This window comes from Impatiens glandulifera, chromosome 1 (assembly GCF_907164915.1).
Source record: "Impatiens glandulifera chromosome 1, dImpGla2.1, whole genome shotgun sequence".
Lineage (NCBI taxonomy): Eukaryota > Viridiplantae > Streptophyta > Magnoliopsida > Ericales > Balsaminaceae > Impatiens > Impatiens glandulifera.
Genome location: NC_061862.1, coordinates 63,629,662 through 63,642,651, shown reverse-complemented (window position 1 = coordinate 63,642,651; position 12,990 = coordinate 63,629,662). Strand labels below are relative to the sequence as shown.

Genomic DNA, 12,990 nt, shown 5'->3' with positions numbered 1-12,990 from the left:
TATCTCATATACTTGATCAATATCAAAACAAGAACACTAACGGTTCATTTTGACCAAATCAAGAACTCAAAATTTTCAATTAATTTGAAAATTTTGATTTTGATTAAACATGACCGGGATGGATCAAACATGATCCAAACAGTTGTCCAATATCATTACAATTATATTGGAATTCTTTTTGGGTTGTGATTCAAAAGAATTAACCCAAGAAAAGCAAATACTTTTTTTAATTTAAATTTGGGTTTTTCTATTTTAGGCTAATTGATTATCTCTAATATTTCTAGAAAGTTCATAAATGATCCTAGTAGTAAATATGAATTAAAGGATGATTAAAATCTTACCAAGGATTGGAGAACACTTTTTGATCATTAAGTAAGTTTTTGGGTGCTCAAATCCAAACTGTAAGGCTTCAAACAGAAAATTCGAAAAATCTGAAAGCTTCAAGCTTTAATGACATATTTTAGATTTTTTTGAATTTGAATGGGGGAGTTAATTCCTTGGCTTCAAAATTATTGAGGGGGCTATTTATAGATGCCCTAAGTCGGTTGTGAGCTTCAAATTGATCGAATCAGCCAAAAGCCATTAATGACGTTTTGACTGTTCTTGATCCAACTTGTTGATATATGCACTAATTGTGTCTATGGATGTAGGGGAAATGATCATCGTGGTATGGTGGTCATTTCAGCCTTTAAATCGGCCGAATGGTTGACAATAGGCTGAGTTTCAAATTTACAAAATCAAAGACGGGTCTTTGATCTTATCATCACGGCATCGCGATGAGGAAGATGATTGGAGGCCAAAACGACGAAGTTTTGTGCGCGTCTGGCGTTCCGTTAACGTCTAGACCTTTGTCTCAAATTCGATCTAGTTGTTGCTTCAATCGACTTATGGAAGCTATAAATAGCTTCCCCGCCAAGACAAAGTAAGGGTGATCAATCTCAAGCTTCCAATCAAGATTCCACAAAATCCACCATAATTCTTTTTTTCAAGTTTCAAATTTTCTTGAAATCTTTTGTAAACTTTAAAGCTCGATTTTGGATCATCGCAAAGCTTCATAAAGAGCCCGAAAGTGTTCTTCAACTCACTATAGACCTCAATACACGTTGTAATTCAATTTATGATTCCAAATTAAAATTCCTATATTTCAATTCGACCGATCCTCAAGACTGCTCAATTATTCATTTTATTGATTTGAATTTCATCTTAAAACTTCCAACCAAAACACTTGGAACAAATCTAGCTAAATCAAGAATACCAAAATTTGATTTTAGAAAATTTTAATCCCCAATGACCCCCAAAAGCTTTCTAACATATTTCTAAATGTATTTTGAGTATTTTCAAATCAATCCCAAATAATTCTGTGTGAGTTTGCTTAAAAACCAAAACTTTGAATAAAACTCAATTTTGAAAATATTCCAAATGAATAGTAAGTTATGATTTTATGATCACATTAAGTTACAATAATTGTAAGAAGACTTTTGGTAAGCTATTCATGAATTAAGGTCTTAAAAATCAAAACTCAATATTTACCCAAAATTTGTCATGATACCTCAAGATGATCTAAATGGAGAGATGAAGCTCCATGTGTCCTCATATAAACAAACGAAGGCCTATAACGAAATCACATAAACCTACACAAATGCCATGTTCATATGAAGAAGGCGACCGAGCGCTCTCTTTCTGACCTAGAAATTTTGACCTAGCATGGTTTTCGACCAAGAAAACCAATTAGGCCCCGTGTTCCACCAAGGAATTCAACCTGTTGTTTTTTTACTGAGAAAATCAGTCAGACACCCTCCCGACCAAGGATTTCGCGCGTGATCGATAAATTGGTCTTCGTGTTGATCGGGCATCCATGCCCGTTGACTTTAGGCCGAGAAATCTTTAAATACGTTAAATAAATAGATCATTTCTCTCCATGCAAATCGAGGCTAAAAGGAATGATCCTAAAGAGGGATTTCTAGGCATCACACCATTGGATGTGTTTGGTAACCAAGAAATTAGAATTAGAGTTTCAATTGAATTCAAATCAATGTATTTTCATAAGGTTCAATTTCACTCTTTTTAGTTTTCTGAATTGTAATTCCAAATATATTTTTTCTATGTTCTCTATAAAAATATATTATTAGTTTTTTTTAGAATGTTGGGTTTCAGTTCCTTTTGGAGTACAATTAATCTCTTCGGGTTAAGTATATAGCCCACAAACATATTTAACCAATTTAACTAGAGAGACATAACTTACTGTCTCACGGGCTCGAACCTAAGATCTTAGAGAGACTAAGGATATCCACATTATTTTGCCTTTAGACTAAAAAATGGGATTATCTTATTATTTTATCATTTAAAACACGATTAACATTTTAAACTTATAATTTTTTTATAAAATTTAGGAAGTTAAAATGTTAAATCAATATTTTTTTAAAATTAGTAAATTAATATTTCAAACTAATATATATATATTTTTTAATTTAAAAAGTTAATATGTTGAACCGATATTTGTTTTTTTAAGTTTAGGAAGTTAAATATCGAACCCATAATTTTTTTTTAAAATTTAGTCAATTAAAATGTCGAACCAATATTTTTTTTCTTAATGAATTGATTTTTAGACAAATATTTTTGACACTTGAACTATAATAATAAGTTGTATCAAACAAATATTTTAATAATATATATATATATATATATTTATTTTATTATAATATTTTTTAAATATAAGAATTAAAATTAAATTATAATTTATAATTTTTCCAAACATTCGAATTGAATTGTAATTCAATATTGAGGTGGAATTGAAATTAAAATTCTAATATCAATTCCAATTTCATATTTATATTTTTTTTTATACTAAATTATGTATTTTTATTTTAAATTTTATTCAATTTAATGATTTCACTCACACTCAACTAAATCATCACATTGCTACTACGATTAAGTTGGTTCAAAAAGTTGATTTTGATCGGTTGGATCTCTACGTTTTTGTAGCCCTGATTTGATAAGAAGATGAATTTAAACTTTGATAGAGTTTAGATTTAGGGATGAGAATGGAACTGGTCGTATTTATTATCACTGTTTCGTTTTATTTCGGAGATTTCTTTACACTACTTTTGTTCTATTCGATTACAGGGAATTTCCGCGTTTATATAATATTTTCTAAAAAAAAATAATGATAATATTATAGAATGAAATGTCAAATTTAGATTCTTTATTGGAGGTCGATTGAAATTTCGGATCTTTTATTTGAAACCTCGTAATTAGGGGCTTTTTATTATTAAAATTATATAAAAATAAGGTTTTTTTGTTAGAATGATTTCAAACAAAATTAATTTATTATCTAATAGAAATTTATAAATAAATTAATAAATAATTAATGTTAACTTTTAGTGAATTGAAAGTTTTTACTACTGATTTTTTGAAATGGATGGCAATAATAATAAGTTTACAAATGACATGTAATTAATAAATGAACATTATTTAATTATTTAAAACAGATAAGACAAAATCTCATTTGTATAACTTTAATTATAAAAAGCCTAAAATTGTGAAATTTAAAAATGAAAATTTTCCAAAGAGCCCAATTTAACCGTTTAATCTATAATTATATAAAAAGATTTTATTATATAATATATTAAAAGAGTAACGATAGAGAGCTGTAAATATATTGACAGGAAAGTGTAGGGAATGATGTGTCATCATCCCTTGATTGGATTGAAAATCTAAAAAATTTCTCTCCTATTTGATTTTTAATTGACTCATCATTCCCTACACTTTTCTGTCAATATATTTCCCACTCTCTATCATTAAAAATTATGAGTAATGATAAAGAGCGGTAAATATATTGACAAGAAAGCGTATATATTGATAAGAAAATCGTAGGGAATGATGTGTCATCCCTTTATTAAGGGATTGAAAATCTAAAAATTCTCTCTTATTTAATTTTTAATCCAATAAGAATTACACATCATTCCTACACTTTCCTGTCAATATATTTCTCCGCTCATTATCATTAAAAATTCATATTATAATAAATAAATAAAAAATTATAGCTAAAATGTTATGTTCGACTACATGTCAAATAAAAAAATATAATTAGAATAAAATAAGCCGAGAAGAGTGATTATAATTGCAAATTGAAGAAACGGAAGTCTATCACCAGAAATGAAGTAGCTTTGGTTGCGCCATTGACAAGAAAGAATACAGACAAACGAGGAAGCATCTCTCTCATCCATCATCTACTTGTTAGTTGCTGTGTCACACTTGGGTTCCTTAGTAGTTGGCATTATCATATTATTATTATTATACTCCAATCCAAGTCCAGGTTCAGATCTCGAAGGAGGGATCAAGAGTCAAGATCAAGTAGAATTGCAAGAGCACGAGAAAGAAAGAAAAATACCACTTTGTGTGTGAGCAGGAAAGAGCTCAAACCCATAAATTTCTTTCAGTTTTCCATCTTCATTAACTGGACTACATGGCTCAATAGTTTTAACTGACTGAAGCTAGATGAAGCGAAGGGCTCATCCGCATAAATTTCTTCACAAATGGACCAAAATACTATTTCTCTTGCTACTTCTAGGTTTTTGCTTCGGAAGTTTTGTTTTACTGGAGAAGCACCATAGCCAGATCAGGATATTTGCTTCATTTTCTCCACCAGCTGTTTTGAGACCTAAAATAGCTTTTCTCTTCATATCTAGGAATCGGCTTCCATTAGATATCGTTTGGGATGCTTTCTTTCAGGTAATAAATAATATTTGATTTCATTATTAGACTCATAGTAGTAATTGTGTTTTCATGGTATTTGCAGGGTGATGATGAAAACAGATTTTCAATATTTGTTCATTCGAGACCTGGGTTCCTTTTTAACAATGCAACAACAAGATCTGCATATTTTATTGATCGCCAAGTTAACAACAGTATACAGGTTTCTTCACACTCAAGCTGGATTCTCCTTTCCATTTATTTACTCAAGTGTCTGTTAAAAGAAAAAAACATGTAGTTGTAACTAGTGGGTAATCTTCTTCTCCATTAGGGTTTGTATAATACAAGTTACATACTTGAAGATACACTCATCTTCCTATAAACTAGGAATATAGTAAGGGATAAATATTAACCTATAATTCATCACTTGACTTAATTAATTACTAACATGATAATTATCACCAATAATAACCAACTAATTGAGAAACTAATAGGGCAATATTCACACTCTCCTCAAGTTGGATTGTACACATTGTAAGATTTCAACTTTTTATTTAACTCCTTAAACTTGCCTCTTGGCAAGCTTTAGGTGAGAATATCTGCATATTGATTGTTGGTAGACAAATCAGACATTCTCACCATCTTCATTTTCTTTTGAAATGATGTGCATGTCCATATCTACCTGCTTAGTCTTTTCATGGTGAATTGGATTCTTCACCATACTTATTTCGAAATGATTAACTTCTTCACCATATAATGTGATCAACACATAATTGATTGGGATTTCTCCAACCACTCCTAATTTTGTTGATAGTTTCTTTGGTCATAATCCTTCACATATTTCAAGTGCTAATGATCTCAACTTTGGTTCAGCATTACTTCTAGAAACAACAGCTTGTTCCTTATTTCTCCAAATAACTAGGTTTTCCCACACATATCAACAATAGGCAGAGATACACCTTCTCTCTACAATATAAATAGCATTATTTTATACCATGCATAATATTTATCCTAGGTGGTAGGCTATGATACCAATACCATGCATAATATTTGAAAGAGAAAATGTTTGTAAGTTATTCCCCATTAGGGTTTGCGCAGATACAAGTTACATCTATTGAGCATACACACATCTACTTATAAACTAGAAATTAGATTTTAGGATAAATATAAGTGGTTATGGATAAATATTAAACCATAATATTTATTCCTTAAATTAATTAATTACTCACATGATAATTATTACAAGTAATAATTAACTATAATTGGGCATTATCTACAATTTCAATTAGTTGTGTTTTAGGTCCTGCGCAATGTGTCTGCAAACTGCTAAGTGGAATATGTTCCAGGGGTTAGTATGCCTGCCTTGAAATGACAATCAATGTGTTTCTTATATTTGATCATCTCCTAATGACGCAAATATAATTGTGTTCCAGGAGTAATTGAACGTTATGGTGTAAGCATCTCTGGAAAAGTAATTTTCATCAAGCTATTACTCAAATTTTAGCAACTGCTTTTATGTTTAGTATGAGGACCTGCATCTTATTAGCTTTAAAATTCCTTGTTCAAATGTAGCTAAGATGAAGCTAATCATGCCTGAAAATATGTTGTCATTAGTGTTGGTTCTTGTAAAGCTCGTGTACTAACATTTATGTACTGGAAGCTCTGAATTGTGTTCTCTTCAATATCAGATTCATCAATTGCAGTTCATGAACCTTCAATTTGTATTGGTTTATCATTTTTACTGAGTCATCCTTGCCAGGTAGAATGGGGAGAGTCAAGTATGATCTTGGCAGAACGTATTTTACTTAAACATGCACTGGCAGATCCACTAAATACACGGTTCATATTTGTTTCAGACAGGTGAATGTTGATTCCGTTTACATAATTAAAGCTGTTTGTCCTTTTTGTACATACGTTTCACATAGTAATCCACATGTATTCAATTGTTATCAAGTCTTATTTGGCTGCTTAATCTCATTTCAGTTGCATACCTCTGTACAACTTCAGCTACACGTATGACTATATAATGTCCACGCCAACTAGCTTTGTGGACAGGTAAGATTGCTGATGTACCTTATTTTATGAAAGGACGAATCTATTTTCACTAATTCCTAGTTAACGGGAAAGTCACATGATTGTTTTTCAGTTTTGCTGATACAAAAGAGGGACGCTACAACCCAAAGATGGATCCTATTGTTCATATACAGAATTGGAGGAAAGGATCTCAGGTGAGAACAAGCATCATGAAAGAGAAAAAAAACATCATATCTTGCAGTCTATTGTCAATATATTCTTTTAATTGTTTTACATGATCTTCTTGCAGTGGGTTGTATTGACCAGAAAGCATGCAGATATTGTAGTGAAGGATGACGTTGTCTTTCCTATATTTCAACTTCACTGTAAGGTAAGGCAAACTAAAAGGACACTTTTGAGTATATTAGCTATGAAATTACATTTTAGCAAACAAAAAATCTATGAAGTTACAGTTAATTTGTTCAGCTTCTCGATTCTTGACATTTTGTTACTGAAGATCACTGCCTCGTTAGAATATCATATCCAACTACAAAGACATTTTCTGCCTAAAGATAACAATATCTGTTTTTCATGTCACTTGATATAATTCAGGCGCGCACCAAGCAATGCCTTTCATGATAATTCCTGGCCTCAATTAGATACCTTATATATCGTGTTTACTTAATCAATTTGTTTAGTCATGCAGTTTTTGTGACTACAGGACAAATACACTATAGGTTGTAACTGAGAGTGGTTTTAATTGAACTAAGTATGTAAAGATCCTCTCCTAGGAAGCAGATCTGGAAGGAAAAACAATACTAAAGCCTAAGATGATTCCCTGGTTTCATGAAAGCTAGATTTATAGTTTAAGGTATCCTTAGATGATATAGGATGAATGTGATTTGAGACAAAGATTGTGGTTTAAAGAGCCAATCACACAAAGAAACGCTATCAACAAAGTGACTGGGCATTTGAAACACTAATCTCTATTTCGTATCAGAATACCACTACTAGAGGTCAATATCTAGTTGTAGAAGAATATGGATGTTATGGGTTGATGACATGATTTCTAGAAGAAAGTGGTTAATAGCCACTCGAGGTTGCAACAAGAAGCTGCTAATTAATTGCATATTTTACTTTTCTTTTAAGTTAATTTGTGTTCTAGAATGCTCGGCAGAGGCCTTATAAAGTAATGCAAAGATATCACAATACAAAATATATCTTCTCTTTTGTCTTGTGGTAAAGTTCTCATAACAACTTTATATATAAATAGTAGAGTATGTAATATTTAGAGTAATGAATAAAATGGTATTAAATCTTGATTATCTTTGTCAGGCTTAGTCCATTCTTTGTCTCACCTAATTTCATGGTATTAAATCTTGATTATCTAGGTTGTTTATTCATGGCTATAGAATCTGTTTTTGTTAAGGTTCTTTGTATTGTAAATTAATTATTTGCTTACGACAATATGCAGAGGAAGTCATTGCCTGAGTTTTGGCGAGATAATCCTGTTGTAAGTCCTTGTTGTTTAAATCTCTCTATTATAGAAATTTTATGTAATAATTTGTCTTTACTTTCTTGTCTTGCAGCCCTTAGATAATTCCAAGGAGCATAACTGTATACCAGATGAACATTATGTTCAAACATTGCTTTCTGTAAGTTGGATCATCATTCGCATACCATAGTAACAATCTTTGTTTAAAAATTTCTGAAACCATAGATATGAAACAGTAGGTAGTTAACTTGCTTTCAATCTTGAAAATATAGATTATGTTATCCCTTGTTTCAATATTTAGCGAGAAGGTCTTGACGATGAGATCACAAGAAGAATGCTTACCCATACATCATGGGATCTTTCATTTTCCAAAGAGCATGATCGACGAGGATGGCATCCTGTTACTTACAAGTTAGCAGATGCTACTCCTACTCTTATTCAGTCTTTAAAGGTAATTTTATCATGCTTCCCTTTCTTTCTTCCTGATCCCCCCTTTAAGATTTGTTCATCTTCAACATAAGAATCTATTTGATTCATCTGTTAATGTTTTGCGGATATAGCCCATTTGGAAACACTTTTTGGATCTCGGTCTAGGTTTGGATTAGAAAACGTGAATAGATTTGTAAAGATATGTCTAATGAAGCTACATTTCAGCGTTATCTCATCTAAATCTACTTTTAGATGAAATACTAGACAAAAATATGTGTTTCCAAAAACATTTAATTTTCTGTTTCTCATCAAAACTTAGACCCAGCCTAGATCCAGTCCATCAAGAGCTTGTTTGAAATAGTTTATTTCCTCTTTTAAATAATCAGATTTTGGAAAAAAAAAACTTACTAAAGGAAAGTGGGTTATTTGGGTTAAATTACTAAAATATCTTTGTAAATATTTGGAATGTTATAAACAAAAAAGTATGTAATTTGGTATTTTAATTGAAATAATTTCCAAATATATAATCAGAATCATATATTTGAAAATTTATATGATTCTAATTTTACTCATCAATGTGAATTATTTGAAACTTTGTAAGTTTGTATGAAATATTGTAAGTTTCTAAGCCAATTAGGAAACAGATATTTTGTCACAACTTCTCGCATATTCGAATTTGCCAAAACTAAAGTTAAAAGTGGTGTTTTTTTTATTGTACAAGATTGTTTTGTAAATCATGATCTAGATTATAGTGCGATTTTTAACTTTATTTGGTATAAAAGTTATTTTCTATAGATTTTTCGGATCAGGATACATGTGATAACCTCACACTGTAATACTCCTGGTTTAAAGACTCTCAGTTGAACTGCCTTATAAATAGTTGCATTAAATTTGCAGGATATAGATAACATCTATTATGAGACAGAATATAGAAGAGAATGGTGCACTAGCAAGGGCAAGCCCTCTCCATGCTTCCTTTTCGCGAGAAAATTCACTAGACCTGCAGCATTCCGTCTTCTTAAAACGGTAAAACAACTACCTTAAACGAATTTAAAAGCAAATTACTTAATATAATATCTAATATGCATGCTTGTTCCATTTCCAGTCTGTGCTGAGTTTTAATGAAGCCAGCAGGTAGTCAACATTCATTAGGTGGATTCTAATTTAGGTTTAACAGGTTTAGAATCGAAATTTATGTAAGCTGGAGAAGTGGAAAATGTATAACATATGTACATTATTCATTTATGTTATGTGTAGGTTATTTGTTTTTGATTCTACGAAAAATTAAATAAATTACAAAATAATTTCTTCCTATCTGTTCTTATGGAAAATGTTTTGCAGAAAATATGTTTCTCATTGAAAATGTTTATCAAATTCTATATTATTTTGTATAGATTATATTGGCAGTTCAGTGAGGGAAAAAGTTTATTTAAGTTTGATTCCTATTAAAAATATCTTGCGATTGAAGTTAGAGAGGATATTTCAAAACAAAATAAAAATTACACATGACCCGGTTCTTAGAAAATAATTCACATCATATATTATTTTATACAATTATAATGCTACCCCTGTTTTGTACTAACAAAATATTAAATTATATTTATCCAAAAAATAATTGATAAACAAAATATTTATAAAGAGACTACCTTAACTTTAATATGTGATAGGATATGTAAATTGTATAGATAAATGAAATTTTTGTTAATGACTTCAAATTTTTAAATTTTTGTTTAATATAAGGTATAAATATTAATTTAACAAAATTATAAAATAATACTAAAGATGTGTATAATTAATTGAATTGCATTATTAGTTTAGTGGTAAAGTAAATTAATTTAATTTTTATTTTTGTTTGTTGATTTATATATTTAAAATTAATTGATAAATAATAAAAAAATATTAACAAGATTCCAACAATTATATCAAGAACGAACTGTAAACATGAAAATTTTACCTACCTAATTTATAATTTTAAAATTTTATATTTAAAATAATCTAAAGAGGAATTAAGAATCAAATTATGATTAATTATTGTGGTAATTAAATTCTAATTAGAAAAATTACATAAAATTCAAAAATAATTTAAGATTAAAATATTGTATTTATTTTACCCAAATTAACCAAAGAATAAAGAAGGGTTGAAATTATTTAATTATGATTATAAACATAAATTATAATTTATGGTTTAAAATAATTAAATAAATACATTAAAATTTTTAAAAATAAAAATAATGAACATAATTTTTATTATATTTCTAAAACTAATTTTTTTTTAAATTTTTTTTGAAAAAAAACACAAGAAAATGATAATATAGTGTTGTCGAAACAATTTTTTATTTCTTTAATTATGAATGATACATGTCACCATTAAAACATTTAATATTTTCTCTTTATTCAATTATTTAATATTTAAAAAATGAATTTCATAATTTATCTATTTTGATCTTTTATTATTAATTTTTTATAAATAACATTTTAAAATTACTATTATTATATATATATATATATATATATATATATATATATAATTTTTTTATAATTTTAAATGTTTTATTAAATTATTTTTGTTATTATTAATTTTATTTGAAATTAACCAATATGAGATAAATTCTTAATTATTCAAATTATTCAACTTAAATAATAAAATATTGATATTCAAGATAAATATAACTCAAATTATAAATAATTAAAATTCAACATTGATAAAAATAAAAAATAAAAAACTTAAATAAGAGTTAACATAATATAATAATATAAAAGAAAATATATAACAACGATAATTAATTAAGTTTATAGTACATTTCAAAAAATAAAATATAAGAAATTAGTAAAGTTATATATATATATATAGAGGAGTGATAGAGAGAGGAAATTTTGGTGAGGGAATGACTTGGGATCACCTTCATTAGTTGTAATTGTAAAATGTAAAAATGGGAGGAAAGAGAGAAAAGTGAGAAATTATTTGATTTTTTCAGAAAACAAGATTATGCCAAGTCATTCCCTCACCGAATTCTCTCACCTAATCATTTCTCATATATATATTATTAATTTAATTTATTTATTTTTTTTATTATTACTAATTTTACAAATAAATAAATTATTAAAAGCAATATATATATATATATAATAATATATATATATATATATATATAATGAATTAAAAAATTTTATGCTTAATTTTTTATTCTCTTAAATATATATTTATTAAATATAATATATATTTTAAAACATATATTCATATATTTTTGTTATTTAACTTATTATTACTTTAAAATTATATTAATAAATAAGTTATTTAATAAAATATATAAACATATATTTACAAATTAATAAATTATTAATAAAAAAAAATTATTTATATAGATAAGAGAGATAAATAAATATTTAAAATTATATTTAATCATCGACCATCACAATTTTACATCCCTTATCAATACTCATATATAATATATATATAATAAACTGTTAAAAAAGTTTGTACATTAAAATTAACAAGTTTGTACATTAAAATATATATGACTTGGCTACAGTGGAATTTGTACATTTCTCTGTCAACTTTGTTTATTTTTTTCCTCCAAACTTCTCTCTTACTGATCTCATCTTCATCCATTCTTTTGCCAAAATTGAAATAAACATTCTCATCGGTCACCTGTTCCTCTTCAAGAATTTTTAAAAAGAATTAAATTTAGTTAGTATTATTGATTTTCATGTTTTACTCCTTATAGATAATAGGATATCATAGATCCCTTAGATAAATTTTTTGTTTTATTGTATAAGTTTATTCAACAAACATTACAAATGAAATAGTGATTCAAATTACAAGAATAGTACATAAAAGAGACTAAAGAATTTGAATTCAATTCCCACAAAAATGTTCTTTTTCTTATTGCAGACTTTAGTTTAAGGTGAACATAAAAGCTCTTCTGTATTTTCTAGATAAAATACCAAAAATTATCATGAAAAAGCATCTTGATTAGAGTGGAAATGCATAAAAATGAGATTTGAGTGTTAACAATCTATATAAAATAAACCGTTTTACCAAGCAAACACATTCCAACTTAATACAAATCGAACTTGAAAGACAGTCTTGTAGGCAAAAATTTTGCCACTTCAATTATCCTATTAAGTTATAAGCTCGGGTTTCATATAACTAGAGTTGACTTGTTCATTGTATGCATCACATTTGTTTTTAATATATGTCTTCAAGGCAAATCACTTGTTAATATTAAGCCACATAGATAGAGGATTAGGTAAAGATCCCTTTAACCTTATCTATTATTAAAAAACAGAGACTTGTTCAGATAATCCAATTGAATTGTCAACTCCGAAAAATCAGTCTACTCATGAAAACCAAGAAGGGA

The 12,990-nt window shown here is 28.0% G+C and overlaps 1 protein-coding gene across 1 annotated transcript; it reads left to right on the top strand.

Annotated features, from left to right (window-relative positions):
- The first annotated feature begins 4,146 nt into the window (after positions 1 to 4,146).
- LOC124918670 (glycosyltransferase BC10-like) lies at positions 4,147 to 9,943 on the top strand. The gene is made up of 11 exons (XM_047458705.1): positions 4,147 to 4,731; positions 4,799 to 4,915; positions 6,452 to 6,552; positions 6,676 to 6,747; positions 6,839 to 6,920; positions 7,016 to 7,096; positions 8,180 to 8,218; positions 8,295 to 8,360; positions 8,502 to 8,651; positions 9,527 to 9,655; positions 9,735 to 9,943. Exons 1-11 carry the CDS (start codon positions 4,498 to 4,500, stop codon positions 9,765 to 9,767), a joined length of 1,104 nt encoding a protein of 367 aa, XP_047314661.1. The 5' UTR covers positions 4,147 to 4,497; the 3' UTR covers positions 9,768 to 9,943.
- Positions 9,944 to 12,990: the final 3,047 nt, after the last annotated feature.